This window comes from Myxine glutinosa, chromosome 13, assembly GCF_964187855.1.
Source record: "Myxine glutinosa chromosome 13, kmMyxGlut1.1, whole genome shotgun sequence".
Taxonomy (NCBI): domain Eukaryota; kingdom Metazoa; phylum Chordata; class Myxini; order Myxiniformes; family Myxinidae; genus Myxine; species Myxine glutinosa.
Window position 1 is genome coordinate 29,763,612 of NC_136273.1, and position 22,467 is coordinate 29,786,078.

General features: G+C 41.7%; 1 protein-coding gene across 1 annotated transcript in view; it reads left to right on the top strand.

The window, feature by feature from the left end:
- LOC144888625 (uncharacterized) overlaps positions 1-22,467 on the top strand; it is a 76,743-nt gene that overhangs the window by 42,540 nt on the left and 11,736 nt on the right. The window contains exons 14-16 of the mRNA XM_078767230.1: positions 8,978-9,075; positions 16,650-16,830; positions 21,151-21,386. Of these exons, the coding sequence (XP_078623356.1) occupies positions 8,978-9,075; positions 16,650-16,830; positions 21,151-21,386 (515 nt within the window). The remainder of the gene's footprint in view (positions 1-8,977; positions 9,076-16,649; positions 16,831-21,150; positions 21,387-22,467) is intronic.

Here is a 22,467-nt window from a genome sequence, read left to right on the forward strand (position 1 = left end):
TTTTGCCTCTGTCAGCATCGACGTCCCTCTCCTTCCTGTGTCGTTGTTGGATACTCTCTCCCTCGCATATTCCTCTGCCATCAACTCTCCCCGCTTCGTGTCAGATGTTGGCGAGTGACGGTGTGCGGGGCGTGACCTGTGGTTGCAAACCGAGGAGAGACTTCGTGCGGGGTGTTCGTAAAATGTCAGAGCCCCAAGAACGAAGAGCCACGGTTTCCGTGCCGCATTCGTGAGGAAGGGCACGGTTGGGGAGCGGGCTGCACACTCATTCGCCTCGCGCGGGAGGCCTTCATCGTGGTCGAGCGAGCAAGGGCGCGTCGGGGCCTGGTTCGCGCCAACGACCGAGCAGTTCGTGCCAACGACCGAGCAGTTCGCGCCAACGACCGAGCAGTTCGCGGCAACGACCGAGCAGTTCGCGGCAACGACCGAGCAGTTCGCGGCAACGACCGAGCAGTTCGCGCCAACGACCGAGCAGTTCACGCCAATGACCGAGCAGTTCGCGGCAACGACCGAGCAGTTCGCGCCAACCGGAGCTGTTTTCGGACGACGTGCTGAGACAGGACGATTCCTGACGCACAAAGATAAGCCAACACAAATGCGCACACAACGGTTATTTTTGCTTAATTCATTCCCCTGTGCTGTTGTTGAAGTGAGGTGTGTGGGATCCCGATTTAGGAATCATAGTTATTTACCGGCGCGTCCATTGTTCTCGGGTTCCGCATAATAAATCGTTTCTTTTTGTACATTGAATTCGGGTTTTCGTTCGCTTGATTTCATTTCCTACAGGATCGAGGGCTGCCGTGGGAGCCGTGAGGTAAGAGCTTGCTGCTTCTTCCTCTTCCTTCTTCCTCCCGTGCTGCCGAGTCAAATCCGTCATTGAATAAACGCCTCCATTAAAGTTTGTTTGGCCATTCGCGGTCCCACGGTATTAACCGAGGGCATTCGCGCGACAATATTGTTTTGTAATAACATTAACAATGTGCGATTATCATTAATTTTGTTATTAAAAGCGTCTTTGGAAAAACGCAACGATAAATCTTCTTTGGAAATATGCCACGATAAAGCTAATTTAACATTTATATACACTTCAACGTGCAACCCCATTGACGGCAATGGTGGGCAAACTTGCTCGGGGGGGGGGGGGGGGGGGGGAGGCAGGTGGGGGAGGTGGGGGGGAGGGGGAGAAAAACCCCTTGGGGAGGGGGGCAAATTAATGTGCTGCAACCTTCATTGTGTAACCCTTCGTCATCCTGTCAAGTTTGGTTGAGATTAGATAAGTAATGACGGCATGTATTGGCGTCAAAAATTCATCAGACAGACACAAATGGCATATTTTAGTATGATGTGGAATAAAAATCTGTGGAATATATAAATGTGGGAAAAAAAATCTCAATTAAAATTTACATTAAAAAAACTAAACGCGTCCATAAAAAAAATAATCAAGAATAAAAAGACATAAAATGTCATAGCCCCCACCGTGGTTTTATTTATTTTGCTGTACAGAGTTAAAGGCTGTCAGTCGGCTATCTTTGGTTGGATAACAAAACAAAATATTCTGCATATGTATGCTCATGTATTGTCTTTGTGCCAAGTTTGAAGAAAATTGGTCCATGCATGTCCGAAAAGTGGTTGGGGACACGTTTAAGTAACAAAATGGCGGCAAGTCGGCCATCTTGGATCTGATCTCGAACAAAATTATGAGCATATGGAAGCCATCATTCATTATCTGTGTGCAAAGTTTGAACAACATCAGCAAATGTACATTATTTCCGAGAAATGGTTGAGGACGTGTTCAACATTGGGTTTTTTTACAACTATAATGGCCGCCAGTTGGCCATCTTTGATCACATCGCGAAACAAAATGATGTGCATATGAATACCGTCATGTGTTGTCTTTTTGCGAAGTATGAACAAAATCGGTCCATACATCTCTGAGATATGGTTGCGGACGCATGGACGCACGGACGAGACCAAATCCATGCGCCCCCATTTCGGACTAAGTCCAACAGGGGCTAATAGACCTAAATTGATATCGAGCAGCAGGTCGGTGATGCTTGCCTATAATCATAAACTTTCTATTTTTTATGTACCTTCGTACGAGGTTCGGCTTGTTATTGATTACACAATGTGCAAGCATACCCCACTAGTACATTGATACCGTTTAAAGGGTTAGCCAGTGAGCACTTCACAATTCCCATCTGAGCACTTCACTCATCAGGCTTGGATCCCACATTTGAAGGCCATATCGGGAAAAACTAAGGTGAAGTGCATTGGGAGATGCACACCAGCAGCTATTATTGACCATTTATATTAAGCGCTAACACGTTAGTCCAAAATTAGACTTTTGTTGATTAATAATTATATTTCGATCACGGAAGTACCAATACATTTGCACTTGATATCATTGACCAAAATAGATGAGAGAGGACATGTCCAGTTACATTTTGTTTTTATGTTCTAATTGCAGACTTCTTGTCTTTTTTCCTATAGTGTGCTCTTTCCCATAGCGAAGTAATTTCCCCTATTGTGTTGATGGTTTTTTAAATATATTTTTAACTGTGCTCCTGTCAATTATTTTAAAATAGCCTTTGACTTTATGTGATACAAGAAGATAAACTAGTTCCACCAGGCTATTGTAAGGTAATTAATTCCCAATAGAGTGTGGATTGTTTCAGGAGTTTGCTAGGAATGTCCTTTGACAGCAGAATAGTCACGAACTGTTTATTTTTTTTAATTTTTAATGTTGGAGGCTCCAGAGTCCAGGCACGGACTATATAGCCATCATCGAGGCCAGGCCTTAAATAAAAGAGAAGAAAAGTGTATGATGAAAAGTGTATGATGTTTGTTTGTGAGAAAGAGAGGGTGAAGCTGGCCCGGTAGCTGTAGTTTGAGTGAGACAGAAAGTAAGACCAGCAATCCTGACACGGAGAGTGTAAGATGGTTCCGGGCACCACTTTAACGCTCCTAAGTCAGAACGGTAGTACTACCCTGGGCGGTTGCTGTCTACAACCTACTGTTAAGACTGCTAAGGTTTCTTGGTGATGTAAATCGACGAAAAGATAATTGTACTTCTTTTTTTTTGTATACAAGATCGAGGCTCGTGTAAGAGCTAACATTAATCACAAAAAAACATAAATGGACACATAAAACATATAATAAAGGGAGTGGGAGACAAGATGGGGAGAGGGAGGGAAGCACACAAGTACAACAGTAGAGGACAGGGACATCGGGAGATCTGTGGGAGGGAGAGGGCTTTGGGGTAGGAGGCATGGGAAGGGGGTGGTGGGGGGGGGGGGGGGGGGTGGGGGGCGGCGGGCTCCTTGTGGTTATATTATTTTTTACTTCCAGTAGGTGTGCAAACCAGCAACTCTGAGCCGATACACTGCCCAGTGCCCATGTGCACAACCAAGTCACAAAAATGCACATAACTCGAAAATGCGTGAATATCCATATTTGTAAGCCTCCACATGCACTGTCTGGAAGGAAAAGCTCTTAAATGAGGTATCATCCAGCATTATACATGCCGTGGTTATGACGTATATCCCCCTTCAGACACAACCGTGCAATTTGCATTTATATAGATACTGTTTATGATGTGATATAATCCTCACAAAAAATTAAGGAACAAGAGTTTTGAGGTTTGGATTGTTTTTTATGGTCGGTACAAACATGTTCATATTCTGGTTGAAAAGTACTGGCAGATTGATATGTACACTACCAAGAGAAACCATGAAGCCAGCAGAAGCCAAAGTTTAAAGTTGTGCGAAAACAACACGTCTGTCTGAAATGAATGTGCAAATTGGCAACTACACCTGTCTACAACTGATCACAGGCAAGTTCCCAGTGGCAGAAACGAATCTCACAACCCACTGACACTCATACAGGTTTCCACATGACACACATGACACACCCACATGTCACACACCCACACACACACAACCCACATGACATCTCGTCATACACAATTTCCAGGATTGTTCAGGTCAGTTGATGATTGTAACAAACTATTTTAAGGGAGGGTGCGGAAAGATTCATACTAGAGGGCCCTGTCGGAGCTGGGTTAATTTGGTGAGATGCGTGTAGAGGAGGAAGAACAGTAGAGGTGTTCTTGCGAAGAGTGAATGTCCACAAAGGTTGGTTTTTAAGGAAATTAATTAAATCATTGGAAGAAGAAAACTAGGCTAGTTCGTTTGAAGCACATAGTATTTCAACATACAGAGACAGATAATTCAGCAGAGTTCCATATAATGGTTCACTTTGGTTTACAGCACAGAATTTCATCAAGAGCAAGCAGAGTCTACTTCTTTCAGACCCAGACCTCCAACCCAGAGCCAGAGCTTCCCTCTCTCTTATAATGCAAAAGTCTTTTGAAGTCCTCTCAAGGGAACGGTGTCGAGTTTCCTAGGCATTCTGATCCCACATCTGGTTTTGCCAAGCACAACAGCCGATATGCTTTTACATAATGCTTTTGAGAAGGTATGCTTTTATGGTATGCTTTTATGCTTTTATGCAAAGGTATGCTTTTGATCAATAAGCATAACAGATGTATTGTAGAAAAAAGTTCCCTTGAAATCTCCCTGAGCACCATTATTTCTTGAGAATTATTTGGCAATGATTTCCACTGCAGTATCCCCTCCTTTGGATTGCATTCAAAGCATGACGAATGTACAGTCACATGAAAAAGTGAGTACACCCCATGTAAAGTTTTGACTTTTTCACCATATTTCAACATACAGCTATTTGATCTTCATTTCAACAATATTGATAGATAAAGGTGATATAATATAACAAATATCATGAAACATTTACATTTTGTAGTCCATTGTATAATTTAAATAAACATAAATGCAAATTTCGCATGTGGAAAAGGTAAGTACACCCTTGGCTCGAATAGGTGGTATTGCCCCCTTTGGCAGAAACAACCTCAAGTAGGCGTTTCTTATAACTGTCTACCAGTCTCAAACATCGACTAGGAGAAATTTTTGTCCACTCCTCCATGCAGAATTCTTTCAGCTGCGCGATGTTTGAGGGGTTTCTTGCATGCACAGCTCGTCTCAAATCCCCCCACAACATCTCGATGGGATTTAGATCCGGGCTTTGACTTGGCCATTCCAGAACTCTCCATTTCTATCTTTTCAGCCATTCCTTGGTGGATTTACTGGTATGTTTAGGGTCATTGTCATGTTGCAAGGTCCACCTTCAGTTGAGCTTCAACTTTCTGACAGATGGCCTCACATTATCCTCAAGCACCCTCTGGTACAATGAAGAATTCATAGTGGATTCTATGATGGTGAGCTGCCCAGGCCCTGATGCAGCAAAGCTGCCCCAAACCATAATATTTCCACCACCATGCTTTACAGTTGGTATCAGGTTCTTGTGGTCAAATGCTGTCTTTGGTTTTCGCCAAACATGTCTTCTGGTACTCTGGCCAAATAGCTCTACCTTTGACTCATCTGTCCAGAGCACATTGTTCCAGAAGTGCTGGTCTTTGCCGAGGTGTTCATTGGCAAACTTTAGTCTTGCCCTGATGTTCTTTCTGGACAGCAAAGGTTTCCTCCTGGCACACCTCCCATGTAGATCAAATTTGTGCAGCCTCTTTCTAATGGTAGACTTGTGCACTTTGACATCAACAGTGGCAAGAGCTACCTGTAGGTCCCGTGATGACATTCCGGGGTTCTTAGAGAATTCTTTCAGCATCTTGCGGTCTGCTCTCGGGCTGAACTTGCTTGGGCGGCCTGGCCTGAACAAGTTGGCAGTTGTTTGGAATCTTCTCCACTTGTAGATGATCTTCCGGACAGTCGAATGATTGATTTCAAATTGTTTGGAGATCTTTTTAAATCCCTTCCCAGACTCATAGGCATCTATAACCTTCTTTCTGAAGGCCTCAGAGAGCTCTTTTGATCTAGGCATGGTGACGCCGCACACTTCAACAACAAAGAGCAAACCAAACTAAATGTCTGAGGTTTAAATAAGACAAGTTCCTCCAAGATCCTCTCTAGCGATGTTCTAATGATTTGCACCTGAGCTGGTGCACCTGATTCTAATTTTAGGTATTTGAAGTGGTGATAAATGTAGCGGTGTACTTAGTTTTTCCACATGCGAAATTTGCATTTATGTTTATTTAAATTATACAATGGACTACAAAATGTAAATGTTTCATGATATTTGTTATATTACAGACTTTGCATTTAATATGGAATATTTTTTTTGTGGGGGTGAACTTACTTTTCAAGATGTCTTAGAACCAAAAGTTCATTGGAATTATGTTGAAATAATTCTAGATTTTGTTCATGTGACCTTTAAAAGAAACAAAAACCACATTTGACATTTCGAAACAAATAAATTGATCCTTGAAAGTGATGTAAACTGATATAGAACTCAATTTATGGACAGTACTGTGTTAAACTTCTGTACGTTTTCCAGAAGTATCTCTTTATTTTGCACATTAGCCAAAAATTTTTTCAACAAAAACAAAAGTTAAATTACGACTGGGATTACGGACAGTAAAATTACAGTTCAGTACTTTGTGTAACCCCCACGAGCATTCAGGAGAGCACGTACACGTCGAGGCATGCTGTTCACGAGATTTGCCAAGGTTTGGACAGGAATCGCTTGCCATGCAGTGACAATAGCCTGCTGAAATTCACGCACAGAGGTCGGCTGCTGGTCCAAGTGGTCGATTTGACGTGTTAATTCTGCCCACAAGTTCTCTATCGGATTCATATCTGGGGACATGGCAGGCCACTCCATATGCTCTACACCACGGTCAGCAAGAAAGTGTTGGATCATGCGAGCACGATGAGGCCGTGCATTGTCATCTTGGAAGACAAAGTTTCCTCGAAAGGCTGCACGAGCAAATGGAAGCAATGTTTCTTCCAGAATGGCCCTGTACTTGAACTGGTTCAGGATTCCATTCAGAACAACCAGGTCAGTTTTTCCCCCTGCATGAAAAGCAGCCCAAACGGTCACCCCACCACCTCCAGCTTGGACTCTTGGCACTATACAATCTTTGTTGTAGGCTCCATGCACTTGTCTGCGCATTCGGACGTGGCCATCTTGACGACAGACCAGAAATCTAGACTCGTCACTGAAGATCACGTGATTCCAGTGTCCTGGCTGCCATTGACGGTGCTCTCTGGCCCACTGCAATTGGCGCTGGCGGTGTTGTCTGGTCAGGCGTGGCTTTCTCAGGGGACGCCTGGCACGATAGCCTGCTTGAACCAGTCGTTGGTTGACGAGCCTTCTGGATACAGGCACATTTGTCAGTTGCTGCCACTCAGCCCTAAGCCAATTAGCTGACTTGGTACGGCCATTGCAGACTAACAGGTGCAGCTGGCGATCATCCCTCCTTGTGGTTCTGCGGGGACGTCCTGGCCTCGGTATTGGAGTAGGGACACCCCTCTGAGCATTTCGCTTCAGGATCTTTGACACCTGACCTTGAGTGATGCCATACTGCCGAGCAATAGCACGCTGTTTCATGCCGTAATTTAGTAAAGCCACCACTCCATAACAAACAGCATTGTCGAGTTGACGGACCATCTCCAGAGGAAGCGGCAATAACTTTTGGAGACCTGCAGCAGTTGTTTTCCACTAATACAGAACGCAATAACCCTTGTATACCCGACTGTGAAGCCAATCATCAAATGCACCTGTCCGTACATTTGGCCACGCCACCTGTGATATAATCCTGTTGTTGACTTCTTGCTGTGACAGACAGTGACATGGTTCTTTTAACAAATAAATCACCAAAGTGTAAAAGAAACTCACCAGATTGATATACTGAGTTAAGAAAGTAAACCCAAGTCAAGAAAAAAAATAAATTCCATTTTAAATGCCAAGTCTGTATAATCACCTTTATCTATCAATATTGTTGAAATGAAGATCAAATAGCTGTATGTTGAAATATGTTGAAAAAGTCAAAACTTTACATGGGGTGTACTTACTTTTTCACGTGACTGTACATCTGATTTCACCTGTAAAGGAAAATACATGCATTGGAAAGAATTTGCTGAGCACAGTTTTCAGCTCCACAGTATCCACATGTGCCTTTTCAGAATATCTTATACAACATTCATATTTCTATGATTTCTTGCAAGATAGTATTAATTAATTCGGATTAATTAATTCATGTAGAAGTCCTACTTCTACAGCCCTCTAGGTGACAGTTTAATTGTGTGCAATGAAAAATGTTCGGTGTACTGAACAAAAGAAAATGGAGGTGCACGTATTTATATCGGGGGAAAAAGTGCATTTTTCCTGTGCCGGAGTGGCAACCTGTTCAGGTACTTCTTAGCCAATGAAACTGCCTCAGCAACCCTTCACGTCCCATGGCGTAAAAATAATTGTTGGTTGTAAAGCGAACTTTGCCCCACCTTTCCCTACAGGGACATCTTAACTCACTCTGTCTATTCAAACGATGCATGTGTTCCACCACTCAACCAAAAATGGTCACATGGGCCTTCGATTCTTTCATCAGAGAGAGGGTCGCCCATTGCCTAGTCTTCCACCCCTCTCAGCCATCGATTCCTAACCCACCTTTCCAAAATGATGTTTTTGATCCATTAACCCAATTCGTGTCAGACTGTGCTCACCAATGCACTCATTTGTTCCTCTTTACCTTCACTGGAATGTAGTTCCAGTGCCTGTCCAATTGCACTTTTACCTCCGATGCTTTTAGATGTGACTTCGTACTGTTATAAATCCAAAATCTCAATGCCGTGCCAGTGTTGTTGATTATTATAATGTTCCACGTTATGTACCTCATATCGCCAACATTACCTTTCCGAAGTACAAGAAAACTGAAAGCAAATCTCTTACAGTTCTTCCTATCAAAGTTAAGTTAAGTATTTTTCATGAAGAAGCATTCTCATGCTGTGAAGGTATTTGCAATTTGACTTGGATGTCACATATTAGTTCTGGCGTAAATCTCAATGCACCGTAAGTTGACTGTACATTGTTAATGAACCGTTCATTGCAGGCGCACAGGGCAGCTGAGTTCATGTACGAGGCGGAACGAACGGAAGAGAGGATTTGCCACGCGCTGCAGTTATCCGGCCGCACCCACTTCCACCACAAGTGGGTACCACCACTACGATACAATTTGTACAATTGCACGTGAGAGTCGTTCAAAACGTTCTGGGAACGAATACTCGCCAAGTTCCAATACGCACCAACTTTCAAATTCCCAATGCACTTGACCCTGTTTCTTCTTTCGTGTGTAACACATTAGTGGGGGGGGGGGGGGGGGGGGGGGGGTGAGGGGGCCTATGTACTCAATTTCAAGTTCGTGTGCAGTTCATGTTAATTTTGGACAACCGCTATAAATGTATTCTACTGGGTCCTACTAATCGGAAAAATGATGTCGCCATTTTTTCCTGTTGACCTTTAGTGACCTTAACTCAAGGTCAAAGTTCAAACGTCATTACAGTGACCATACTTCATGCAAAGTAAATCGACCTTGGTACCAAAATGTGGCAAATTTCACAAGGAACATTGATTATGACATTTGTTTTGTCATTTGCCCTCTCAAATGTTTGCAATATGCAAATTAATAAGCAAATGACCTAATTAGAGAAACAATATGCATAATTAACATATAGTCTTCGCCATACACGTAAATCCCATTACTTCGCATTATTATTGAATGCCAAACATCAGTTACCATCTCAAATGTGTTCTGCTGGATCCTCAACTGGAAAAATATGTTGCTTATTGTTTTCTGTTGACATGTTCTTGATAGTAACTGACCTTTGACATGTACTTCACTTTACTTACCTTGACACAAGGTGAAATGTCAAATGTCATTTTAACCATGTGATGCGATCAAGCAAAATAAGTCGGATGTCTGGAATATTGATTTTTGGATTCAAGTTCCCAATGCTTTTCTTTATACTGTTCATTCATCATGCTCATTTGCTCATGTTGGTGGGGTTTTTGGCCATCGTTAGTATTTTTAACATTTAATTTGTTGCCTAAAAACACAAAATTGATTCTGGCAGATGTCCAAATCACTTTGCTTGTTCGTGTCACACATATATTCTGTTTGCTCTTTTCAGGAAAGGACTCCAATCCTGTTAAGATAAAGAATTAATGCTTTTGTAAGATACAATGACCTGTAGTATCTACATGTAGGTCTACAGTCATATTGCAAAAAACCGAAAGGTCAAATGACGAAACAAATGTCATAACCAATGTTGTTTGTGAAATTTACCATATTTTGGTGCCCAGGTTGATATACTTTGGATGAAGTATGGTCACTGTAATGACGTTTGAACTTTGACCTTGAGTCAAGGTCACTAAAGGTCAACAGAAAAAAATGGCGGCATCATTTTTCCGATTAGTAGGACCCAGTAGAATACATTTATAGTGGTTGTCCAAAATTAACATGAACTGCACACGAACTTGAAATTGAGTACATAGGCCCCCCCACTACATGGCGAGTATGGGAAGACTCCCCTAGAAATGCAAAATGTTCTGTCGATATTTTTTCGAGTTATTTCTGCGCTCCTACGTGATTCATGTCTCCACCATGGGAGTAGTTTGTGGACCGTTCTCATTTCCCGGCGTTACTGTCAGGTTCACTATGTTAACAAATATAATTTCTTTCAAAATTTTGGTAGATTAGCAAAACTATACATTTTTGGAATATTCAGAGCATGAGGAATCCAAAAATTAATGTTTACATTTGCGTAGACACCTTTGCGAAAATGACACTCAGGACAGTGATGAAGATAGTCAGGTTCACTATGTTAACAAATATAATTTCGTTCAAAATTTTGGGATAAGCAAACGTGGACATTTTTGGAATCATCAGAGCATGGAGGATCTGAAAATCAATGTTGGCATTTGCACAGACACCTGCATGGCCGCCATTTTGGATTTTCAAAATGGCCGCCATAAAATACATATTTTACGCTATCTCGGCTTCTAGTCAACCTACAAACTTAATTAAATATGCTAATCCTATGTTTTCTGGGTCAAGGAATCCAATAAAGGCCTCAAAATAGTGTCCAGGATTATAGAAACGCAACAAACAAAGGTAATTGAAAACCATTGTCTATATTTGTGATATAACTGTATTACATAATACATGACATTGCAAGTCCTTTGAAGTTATAGGTATGGGTTTATAAAGCAAGAAAGCAGCCTTGTTAGTATCAGATTGAACTATAAGTCCTATACACAGGATCTACTAGGTCTATACCGTTCAGGAATATGCTTTTACAGATCTTCATCACTGTCCTGAGTGTCATTTTCATGCAGGAGTCTACTCAAATGCCAACATTAATTTTTGGATTCCTCATGCTCTGAATATTCCAAAAATGTATCGTTTTGCTAATCTCCAAAAATTTTGAACGAAAAAACATAGTGAACCTGACTATTACTTTCCCCAGGACTTGCGTTCAGGGTTACAGTCAGCCTGTCATTGGCTACTATGTAATGAGGGCGCATCTTTATGTACACATCACTACGTACACATCTTCACGGATGGAACCTTCTTTGCATAAAAACGTTTTTTTATTGTGCCTCAATGCTCAATTTTAGCAAGATTCAAATAACTATATGACTTGGCAAGAACATACATGTAATGAGTTTATTATGAGGAAATTTTACCCTGGATCTCTGTTGCAGGGGTCCCAGCCACTTTGATTGACAAAATAATAGGAAAAATAGGAATTCTGATCACAAAAAATAGGAGTTTAATAGGAAAAAACTAGGAAGTAATAGCACAGATTTCAGCATTGGAACAACATCGGTAGCTTTATTGCTGCAAGATTTATGCAAATACATGTACATGTATGGGCATGGACACACCCCCAATGAACTTGGGCCCACCCGTCTTAACATCGACAACAAAAACTATGACTTCTTCTTTTTGGCAGCCACCATGGACTCTATCAAAGTCTGCTTTTTCTTCTCCACTTTTCTCTGCGCCTCCCTGGTTTCCACCATACGAGTCTGTGTCTCTTGAATCTTTTTCTGAGCAGACTCAAGCATGGCCTGAGCTACTGCAATTTCAGTCATGTCACCTTTCTTAAGCGCCACCTTAAGCTTTTTATTTGCTTGATCAAGCAGACTGTTGCTAACAGTCAGTGACATCTGCTGAGATGACTCTTTTGCTGCCAGAGATTTCTCCGTTTTCTTCAAGTCCTCGCTCTTACGAGACAGCTCCGCTGCCTTCTCTACAGCAATCTTAGCTGTTCTCTCTCTTTCTTCTTTCTCTTGCCTGGTTTTCTCCCTGGCTTTCTGTTCATCTTCCTTGGCTTTTCGTTCTTCTTCAAGTCTCTGCATATAGTGCATGTGAGCAGAACGTCCTAACGAGAGGAGTCCCTTTGTGACTGGGACCATTTCGGGCCGGTCACCATACAATCTCATGCCATCCATTGTTGCACGGAGACCATTGATTGATGCCTCGCTCAGACTAACTCTCTCCTTGGTGACACTTTTCCCACTGATTGAGAACGCGCGTTCCACGTCACTGTTTCCGTGAGACAGTGCAAGGACAATCCTTATCATTTGTCTCACTTGGGGGAATTTACAGTTTCCCGTACAGCCTTTTAAAGCCAACACTTTTCCCCAGTAACTGTCCACTCTCTTCATGCAGACTTCTTCTTCATTCTCCTGTGTTTCCTGGGACCAGTCAGTAGGAATGGCTTCCTCTTGGTACACCTTCCATTCATCTGCAATGCTGTCACTGTCAATATTCCTCTTCAGCTGTCTGGACAGGCTCTTGGCTGATTCAAGAGACCATGCAGCAGTCCTGTTTTGTGGCTGCAGACATCTGGCATTCTTCAGGATTTTGTTTGTCAATGGAAGCTTCTTTTGTAGGTGTACTATGGCTGCCTGGTAGCACTTCCTCATCCCAAGATACATCCTTTCCCTCTCAGAGACTTTCAACTTAGCGATACACCGTCGGGTATCCTCTCCCACACCCATGGATTCATTCTCCAGCTGGTTTGCAACAATGGAAACATCAAGGTTTGAGATGTCTTTCACAGCATCAACTGAAGGAGTCTTCATAATTCTTCTGATCAGTTTTTTGAGCAGGTCATGGAGTTTGTCATATAGAATGTGCACAAGTGGTTGCTCTGACTGGAAGAAGGTGAGGAACTCTGCAAATGTTGCTGCCAAGAACTTCAGGAAATGCAGTTGAGCTTTTATTTCCGGTCGCTGTAGTTCTGTTTTGATTCTTTTGTACCTGGGTTTAAACATGTCCTTTGGCTGCTGCTTTGGAAGAAATACCAAGAAATACTCTTTGAGAGATTCCCAGATCTCTATCAGCCGCTCCACTGCAGGTCCCAGTGTCAACCACCTGCACTCGACATGCTTCAAAGGCTTTTTTGGAACAGCACCCAATTTATGCTGAATGTCTTGAAAATCAACAGATCTAGCAGCAGAGCCTTTGAAACAGTAGAAAATGTCCACTGCAAGCTCAGTTAGGTTTCCACAGTACTCTGCAAGTCCTTTGGGAAAAGCATTGTGTACTGTATGGAGAGTACATGTCCCTACATCAAGGAGACCAGGGCCCCTGTTGTCGAGAATGGCTTTGTCAATCTGTCTCCACACAGTGGTGCTCACATTAGGCCCATCACTGCCGAGCATGATAATATCCTGAAGCTGCAGTTTCGATTCATCCAAGGCAGAGATTATTTTCCTGGACAAATCTTCTCCAGTTGCATGACCCATGAGGTAAGTTTTGAGGTGAAATACTAATATCTGTTCCTCGGCATCAGACCAATACCGTACACGGATTTCTAGTTGCTTCAAGTTCTGTTTATTGGTGGTTTCATCATACATGAGGCTGAAGCCAGAAGCTGAATTCTTAACATCAGTGACTATCATGTCCTGAAAATAAGGACCTGTGGCTTCGCTAATGAGATATGAAACTTTCGATGAGCTCATTGAGAAACCATCCGGGATAACACCAGGAAACATTGCCTGCAGAAGATCCTTCAAACCGTCACAGGAAGAGTAGCTCAGATTCGAACGAACAACTTTCAATGTCCATAGAAGTTCTGCTTTTGTAATAGCGTCTTTTTTGGACATACAGACTAAAGCTGCACGACTTGGCTCATCTGTAGAAGCTGACCCTGATGCTGAAGCAGATGAAGTTGATGGTTGAACGAATGTCAGCAACGTCTGTGACCCACCCAGCAGTTCCTTCGCACGCTTCAGGTGCCCTTTGTTTTGGGCATGTTGTGTCAGTTGTTTCACACCCTGATTGTCACACCTCACTTCCGAATGGCACAACGAGCAGTAAGCTGAGAACACTGAGGACTTGCTAGGCTGACACCAGTCAGAAAGCCTACATCCATGTCCACTTTTCAACCACTCTGGGTTAAATTTAGTTCTCCCACCAGGCATTATACTGCTGGGAGTATACCTGTCAAAAAGAAAACAAATATGAGATAAGATTAAATGAATTAGCATAGAAAATCCTAACCTGTTAACGCATGAAGTGGAAAGAACTGTGAACCAAACAGTTTTTTTTTTCAAAACTGAAACATAAGTTAGTAAAATAATGAGAACAAACAAAGTAATTTAAAGGCAAATCAACAAATTTCTTACCGGTCTGCAGATTATACCTGAAACAAGAAAGATGATAAATAACATGTCCTAACATGTTTACCACCCGATAATTGCATTTTCTCCACTGCTGAATAGCTTGAACACTAATCTGAGTTCAAGCTAAGCGATGACAATTCAATTATGTATCTTTGGTATTGTTGTTGTACTATCTTCAGAAGATTATGAAACAACAAGACTTTAACAGTCTTTATTGTTTTTTGTTTGTTTGTTTTTTTATTGTCCTACATTGCTTGCATTACCTATTGTGCAGCATTGCGTATGTAAATTTTAATTCTACTGTAATTTTGTTAAAAGCTGAATATGCAACTACCACACGAAAGTATACAGAATTAAGTTGTAATCCCTATTTTGTGTCGTGGTCCTTCTTTATTATCTGCAATTAAATGATGAAATGTGTGAATTGTCGATTGAATTAGTTCTTTGCCAAATACTATTAGTTTTAGGCAAAATACAATCTCATTGTAATAAGCGAAAGATTGAGTTAAACATGTAGTATCAAATGTCAATGTTTAGCAAATTAGTAGAAAAGTTCAATTTCAGGTAGAATCTTTAGGGAAAGGTTGTTAGTAATAACTGAATAACCGCAAAGTTCACAGTTGGTTTTGTTACTCTAAGTAAAGTACAAACCTTAAAAATTGAGCTCAGCTGAACTTTTGAAATAAGACAAAGGACAATGATAATGGTCAAGGTATCATTCAGTCATTCTTCACAAAGTATATGAGATAATCCAAGAGAAATGCGTGATAAACATAGTTATATTATTTTCATCTCATTTTATCTTTTATAATTCTGTTACTGAATAGCATGAAGCACGAATCATAAAGGTAAAACAATTGTTTGGAAGGATATACTTAATATTAGGACAAAGTCAAAAATAACAATAACATAATATACATAAGATATACATATCATTTCCAGTCGAGATCAATAACAACACGTACTTTACACCATGGTGTAAACGACATGCCTCCACTTCGTACAGTATTTATTTGTGACGTCATCACTGCATACTCAATTTTTCCTCAACACTGCACTTTGTTGAGTCCTCAAAAATGCACTCACCACTTGTGAAATCGATCGAACAAACGGTTTTCGAGAAAAAGACAAAGAGATATATGTTCTTCGGGGATTTGAGCTTAAAGTCGTTTTGGAAATTTGTCTTGCGATTATGGACCCAGAAAGCAATTCCATGGCTGACGATTGGTATAGGAATGTCTGTTCTGACGCTTAGATACAGAAATTCTACTAATTAATATATCAATTTAAATTTTGGAACATTGAGGGTTAAAAAATAGGAAAAATAGGAATTTCCACCAAAAAATAGGAGATTTATAGGATCCTATTAAAAAGTAGGAATAAATAGGAAAAATAGGAGGGCTGGGACCCCTGCTGTTGCCAACGAATACCCTGTTTCTTGAACTTTTTGTCTGCCCCTTATGCACTGACAATGTATAATAATCACTAAAGCAACTAGAGTGGCCTTCCAGTAGAGCGCACACCTCCGCCTTGTCAACAGTTTACGTTTTGTATCCCACCGATAGACCAGATCTGGATTCGGACCTGAACCAAAATCGAATCGGCTTGTTTTTGTCGCCTAACCAACTCATCCACCAAGTTTTGTCACAAGTCGCCCACAGCTTCTTGAGATATCATGCTACGTATCGTTTTTGGCCCTATCATTCAATGGTGAAGAATCACTTTAGAATTTAGAAATTCTCGTATCCGGAACCGTATCCGGATCTTCACTAAAATCTGATCAATTCTTCCTCGTTACACACCCAACCTGTCCACACAACTTTTTGAGATGTGCTGCTCACAAAAAGACAAACAGACAAAGAGCAATGCGACTTGTGTCGATAGATGTGAATCTATCAACGTACCTATATGACCCTGAATGTTTGTACCATCTATCCAGACATAAGATTGTAAGTGTTGATCTCAAGGTCCATATTGATGCATTATTATTATTATTTTTTCAAATCCTCTAGCCATGTTCACACCCCATCCCTCCCCGGTCGTTTTGTTAATTATATTCGTTGTCATTTTTTTGTTACTCCTAGGGAAATCGTACTTTTATCCCAACATTATTCGTCGTTACCCTTCGATGTCATCAAAGCCTTTGCCCACACGTTCACTCACATGGTAATGCGCTGCTGCAACCCTGGGGGTGCTTTCCCTTGGATATCGCCTCACAAAGAACATGATAAAGTATCAATCTTCCCTGGCTGCTATGCAAAGAAGGTGAGATGAGGGATATTGAACACGAACACACACAAACACCCACAAACGCACACCCGCAAACACCCAGGAACACCCACACCCTATAACTGACCATGTGTTGTTTAATTGTCATTCTCAGATTTAGCATTATCTTTTTTAATTGTTTAATATTAACTGTTTTGTAGAATGTGTAATTTAATGGGTCCGGGAGTTGGGGGTGGTTGGTGAGAAAGGAGAGAGGGAGGGGGTGCAGAGGGTGGAAGAGTGGAAGATAAAGTAGGAAGATTGTTGGAAGGAGGGTAGAAACATGGGGCAGATGGAGGATGGAATGGAAAAGTTGGGAAGAAAGAGGAGTGGGGAATAGTTGAATAGTTATCCTATACTTCTTCCCACCCATGGTACACTGAATCCTGAGGTGAAACGGTTGCTCTGAAACAACTTGCCTTCTCTTCCTGGAAACAAAACCCGACCGAAGGCATTCTCAGTGGATTCCAAAAAGTCCGCAACAAGTGTGTGTCAACTCTCGGGAGAGCCAGAAAACAACGTCTGTCCAACCTCAAAAATGAACTTTCAAACTTGTCTCCCTCCTCTAAACCCTGGTGGTGCTTTGTTAAGTCTGTCCTGGTGTATGCTTGCCCTCCATCCCATCTCTCCCTTCAAATGGCACCATAGCCGACTCCGCTCATGAGAATGCCTCAATTCTGTATTTGCTTCCAAATATTGTGTCCCCAACCCCTCACTGGTACCCATCCTTCCCTGTCTGACTTTGTGTATTTTGCTCCTGAGAAGGTGGAGAAAGTTCATTCAACCCTCAACTCTGACTCTGCAACTGGACCGGACGGCATCAGCTCATGTATCCTAAAAAATCTGCTCTGCTGCTCTTGCACATCCCCTCTCTGCCCTTTTCTCCCTGTCATTTGCGCCAGGTCATCTTCCACCTGCTTTGAAATCCACCAACATCACTACACTAAATAAAAAGGTGCAAAGACTGATCCCCTTAACAACGGACCAATCAGCCTGCTCCCAATCATCAGCAAAGTCATGGAATACATAATCTATAATGGCATTAAAGCCTTCTTCTTCTTCTCCAATGGCCTGATCTCAGATCATCAATTTGGATTCAGACCAGGCTACTCTACTCTGCACATGCTGCTTCTACTCATCCAACAATGGATGGAGGCCCTCAATGTCAGACATGTGATCAGGGCTATGTCTCTGGACATGCATCGACCTTTTGATCCTGCCTTAGCCTTACACTCCAAACTCTCTGCCTATGGCATCCAAAGCCAACTCCACACCTACTGACTCCCTCGACTCTCGTCGCCAAGGTTTGGAACTCAACGGAATCCTTTCATCTCCTCTCCCTCTTCTTCTGGGCCGTCCGATTCCCGATCTTTATCAATGATCTCTCTGACTGTCTGGAAAATCCTCTTTATCTATTTGCTGATGACTCCACTCTCTGCCATGGCATCTCATATGTCAGACAGGCAGGCTTTGACCTCTTCCCTCTCTTCAGACATTGAAAAATAATCACAATCTGGTCAAGCACTTGGAATATGTCTTTCAATCCTGAGAAATCATACACTCGCACTATCTCTCTCCGAAATGACCATCTGGAAAATCCTCCTGTCTACTTTCTTAACAATCCTCTTGAGGAAGTTCAGTAATTTTAACTCCTGGGTCTCATTATCAGCCGTGATATTTCTTGGGCAAACCACATTTCAAAGTTGGCCTCCAAACCAGCCGCTGACTGGGCATCTTCCATCGTACAAAGTCCTTCCTCGGCACACCTGAACTCGTATCCAACCACAAGGCCTTCATCTGCTCTCCCCTCTGGGCTGGCTCCCCTGCCTCACGTCTTGCTCAGCTTGACACTGTGGAAACCAAGGCCTTTAAGATTATTGGAATCTCCACTGAGTCTATGGGTTTATCACTTCACCATTGCAGATAGGTTGGTGGTCTCTCTGTCTTTTACCGCCTCCTTTCTGGTGTTGAACCCTCTGCTCTTTCGCCCCCAGGTTTCTGCAAGTTTTCATCAACCCCCTTCTGGTGAAATTACCTAAATCCAGGGCTACTGTTCACCTCCACTTATTTGTTCCTTCTTTCTTTCCCACCCGTGGAATCATCTTCAACATCTCCTTCAATCTCATTCTTCCCTCCAAGTCTACAAGACAGCTGTTCACCACCATCTCAGATCCTAAACCATAATCTTTTCTACCCTCGTTGATTAACCCCACCCAAATACCTCCTCATTCCACTTTTCTAGTTTGCCCTCCTTGGAGTTTCCTTCTGTATTCATCTTGTTCATCCCATGCATCCTTTGTATCCATCTTGTTCATCCCATGCATCCTTTGTGTCCATCTTGTTCATCCCATGCATCCTTTGTATCCATCTTGTTCACCCCATGCATCCTTTGTATTCATCTTGTCCATCCCATGCATCCTTTGTATTCATCTTGTTCATCCCATGCATCCTTTGTATTCATCTTGTTCATCCCATGCATCCTTTGTATCCATCTTGTTCACCCCATGCATCCTTTGTATTCATCTTGTCCATCCCATGCATCCTTTGTATTCATCTTGTTCATCCCATGCATCCTTTGTATTCATCTTGTCCATCCCATGCATCCTTTGTATTCATCTTGTTCATCCCATGCATCCTTTGTATCCATCTTGTCCATCCCATGCATCCTTTGTATTCATCTTGTTCATCCCATGCATCCTTTGTATTCATCTTGTCCATCCCATGCATCCTTTGTATTCATCTTGTTCATCCCATGCATCCTTTGTATTCATCTTGTTCATCCCATGCATCCTTTGTATTCATCTTGTCCATCCCATGCATCCTTTGTATTCATCTTGTTCATCCCATGCATCCTTTGTATTCATCTTGTTCATCTCATGCATCATTTGTATTCATCTTGTTCATCCCATGCATCCTTTGTATCCATCTTGTTCACCCCATGCATCCTTTGTATTCATCTTGTTCATCCCATGCATCCTTTGTATTCATATTGTTCATCCCATGCGTCCTTTGTATTCATCTTGTTCATCCCATGCATCCTCTGTATTCATCTTGTTCATCCCATGCATCCTTTGTATCCATCTTGTTCATCCCATGCATCCTTTGTATTCATCTTGTCCATCCCATGCATCCTTTGTATTCATCTTGTTCATCCCATGCATCATTTGTATTCATCTTGTTCATCCCATGCATCCTTTGTATCCATCTTGTTCACCCCATGCATCCTTTGTATTCATCTTGTTCATCTCATGCATCCTTTGTATCCATCTTGTTCATCTCATGCATCCTTTGTATTAAGCTTGTTCATCCCATGCATCCTTTGTCTTCATCTTGTTCATCTCATGCATCCTTTGTATTCATCTTGTTCATCTCATGCATCCTTTGTATTCATCTTGTCCATCCCATGCATCCTTTGTATTCATCTTGTTCATCTCATGCATCCTTCGTATTAATCTTGTTCATCCCATGCATCCTTTGTATTCATCTTGTTCATCCCATGCATCATTTGTATTCATCTTGTTCATCTCATGCATCCTTTGTATTCATCTTGTTCATCTCATGCATCCTTTGTATTCATCTTGTCCATCCCATGCATCCTTTGTATTCATCTTGTTCATCTCATGCATCCTTTGTATTAATCTTGTTCATCCCATGCATCCTTTGTATTCATCTTGTTCATCCCATGCATCCTTTGTATTCATCTTGTTCATCCCATGCATCCTTTGTATCCATCTTGTTCATCCCATGCATCCTTTGTATCCATCTTGTTCATCCCATGCATCCTTTGTATCCATCTTGTTCATCCCATGCATCCTTTGTATCCATCTTGTTCATCCCATGCATCCTTTGTATCCATCTTGTTCATCCCATGCATCCTTTGTATCCATCTTGTTCATCCCATCTTGTTTTGCGTCCTGTTTTTCTACTACGTCCTGATCCGTTCAGTGTACGAGCCCTTCCACGAACCTCGACCACGTATACAACATTTCTTTGTTGTTGAGGGCAGTGTGGGAGGGTGTGAGAGAAGTAATAGTAAGACAGAGAGGGAGCAAATTAAAAATAAAAAGGGAATTTAATTACAATGCTTGATCATACATCAGATTCTAAAATCCTCCAGGTTATGTAATGGGATCCTGAAAAGCTCGTTTTCTGAGTTAACAAACTCATTTGTCACTCTAAGTTCGAGTAATTTTATTAACATCTCAGAAAGGACTTAAATAATCAATAAACATTCTTTATTGATTATCCAGGCCTCAGAATGTTCAGGATTATTTAAATGAGAATTTGCAGTATCAATCCAAGGTTGTCATTTCACAGATATTCCAGTTCGTTGACATGATGTGTGCTGAAAAAGAATTCCTGGATAACGTCTCCGGTGCAGAGAAATGCTGCAAGTTGTCTGGGTACAAGCGTAAACTTTGCCTGATGACGCTGCAGCCAAAAGGTGGCATGGCAGATCAGATCCACCGTCCGTTTCCGAATTCCACGGCCGACCTTTTCACACGTATCAGTTGCCTCTACCACGACCTTGACCACCACGGGCACATCGATTGGTGAGTCGGACCATTATTTCACCGTTGTCGTTGTTAATTTTTCACAATATAAATTCTGGGTAATATCAATGTCTGAAAATGGGAAACTGGATTCAAAATATTGCAGTGGGTAGATATTGTTTATAACACTAATATTATGTTATTATCATAGGTATTATTACTTACTTTTGTTATTAGAAGCAGCCTTGGAAAAAGGCCACAAAAAGACGCCACGTTAGTGGCAGGAAAGGTTATGTTGTTAACCTTTGTGGGGTATATAGATTACAGTAGATCTTTGCTCAATTCCGTAAGTAAAATTTGCCTCACGGATGTCAGGATTCCTCCAGATTTTTCAGTTTTGTGTTAAGCAGTATTAGCGACTGTTTAAAAAGGTAATCAAACGTGTTTGTGGTTTACAATATTTTTACTTCTGGTAGCGGCTGCTGCTCCCACCAAAACGGCACGATAAGCCATGTATACACGTTAACACGGTGTTTGGTCAAGGAGGAAACACCCCTTGGAGAGGTGGGATATTATTGGTATTAATTTTGTTTTGTAATAACATTAATATTATGCTTTTGTGATTAGAAGCATCTTTGGAAAACGCCACGATAAAGCTATCTTAACGCGGATATGCGCCTCAACACGCAACCCCATTGGCGTAACTTCATCGTGTGACCCTTCGTCATGTGAAGTTTGGTTGAGATTGGATAACGACCGAATGTGTCGCGGTCAAAAATCGTCAGACGGACACCAAATTGCGTATTTTAGTATGATTGCCTTTAAATTTGAAGAGGATTTGGTCATTTAATTCAACCACCAATTGCTTTTGTGGTCTTAAGGTCAAAAGGTCAACATAGGCCTAATTTCAAAAATCGTCATTTTCATCCATTTGACTTGAAATTTGAAGAGGATTTTCATATCGGTCACTGAATTCAACCACCAGTTATTTTTGAGTCAACATCGGCCAAAGGTCAACAACTATTTTTCGGGATTTCGAAAGTATCTTGCTGTGCATGACATCTTTATTGTTCTCTCTTGTTTTTGAATCAAACTGCTCTCAGGAGTGCCAGGAAGCACTATCTCTCCACACTCAAGATTG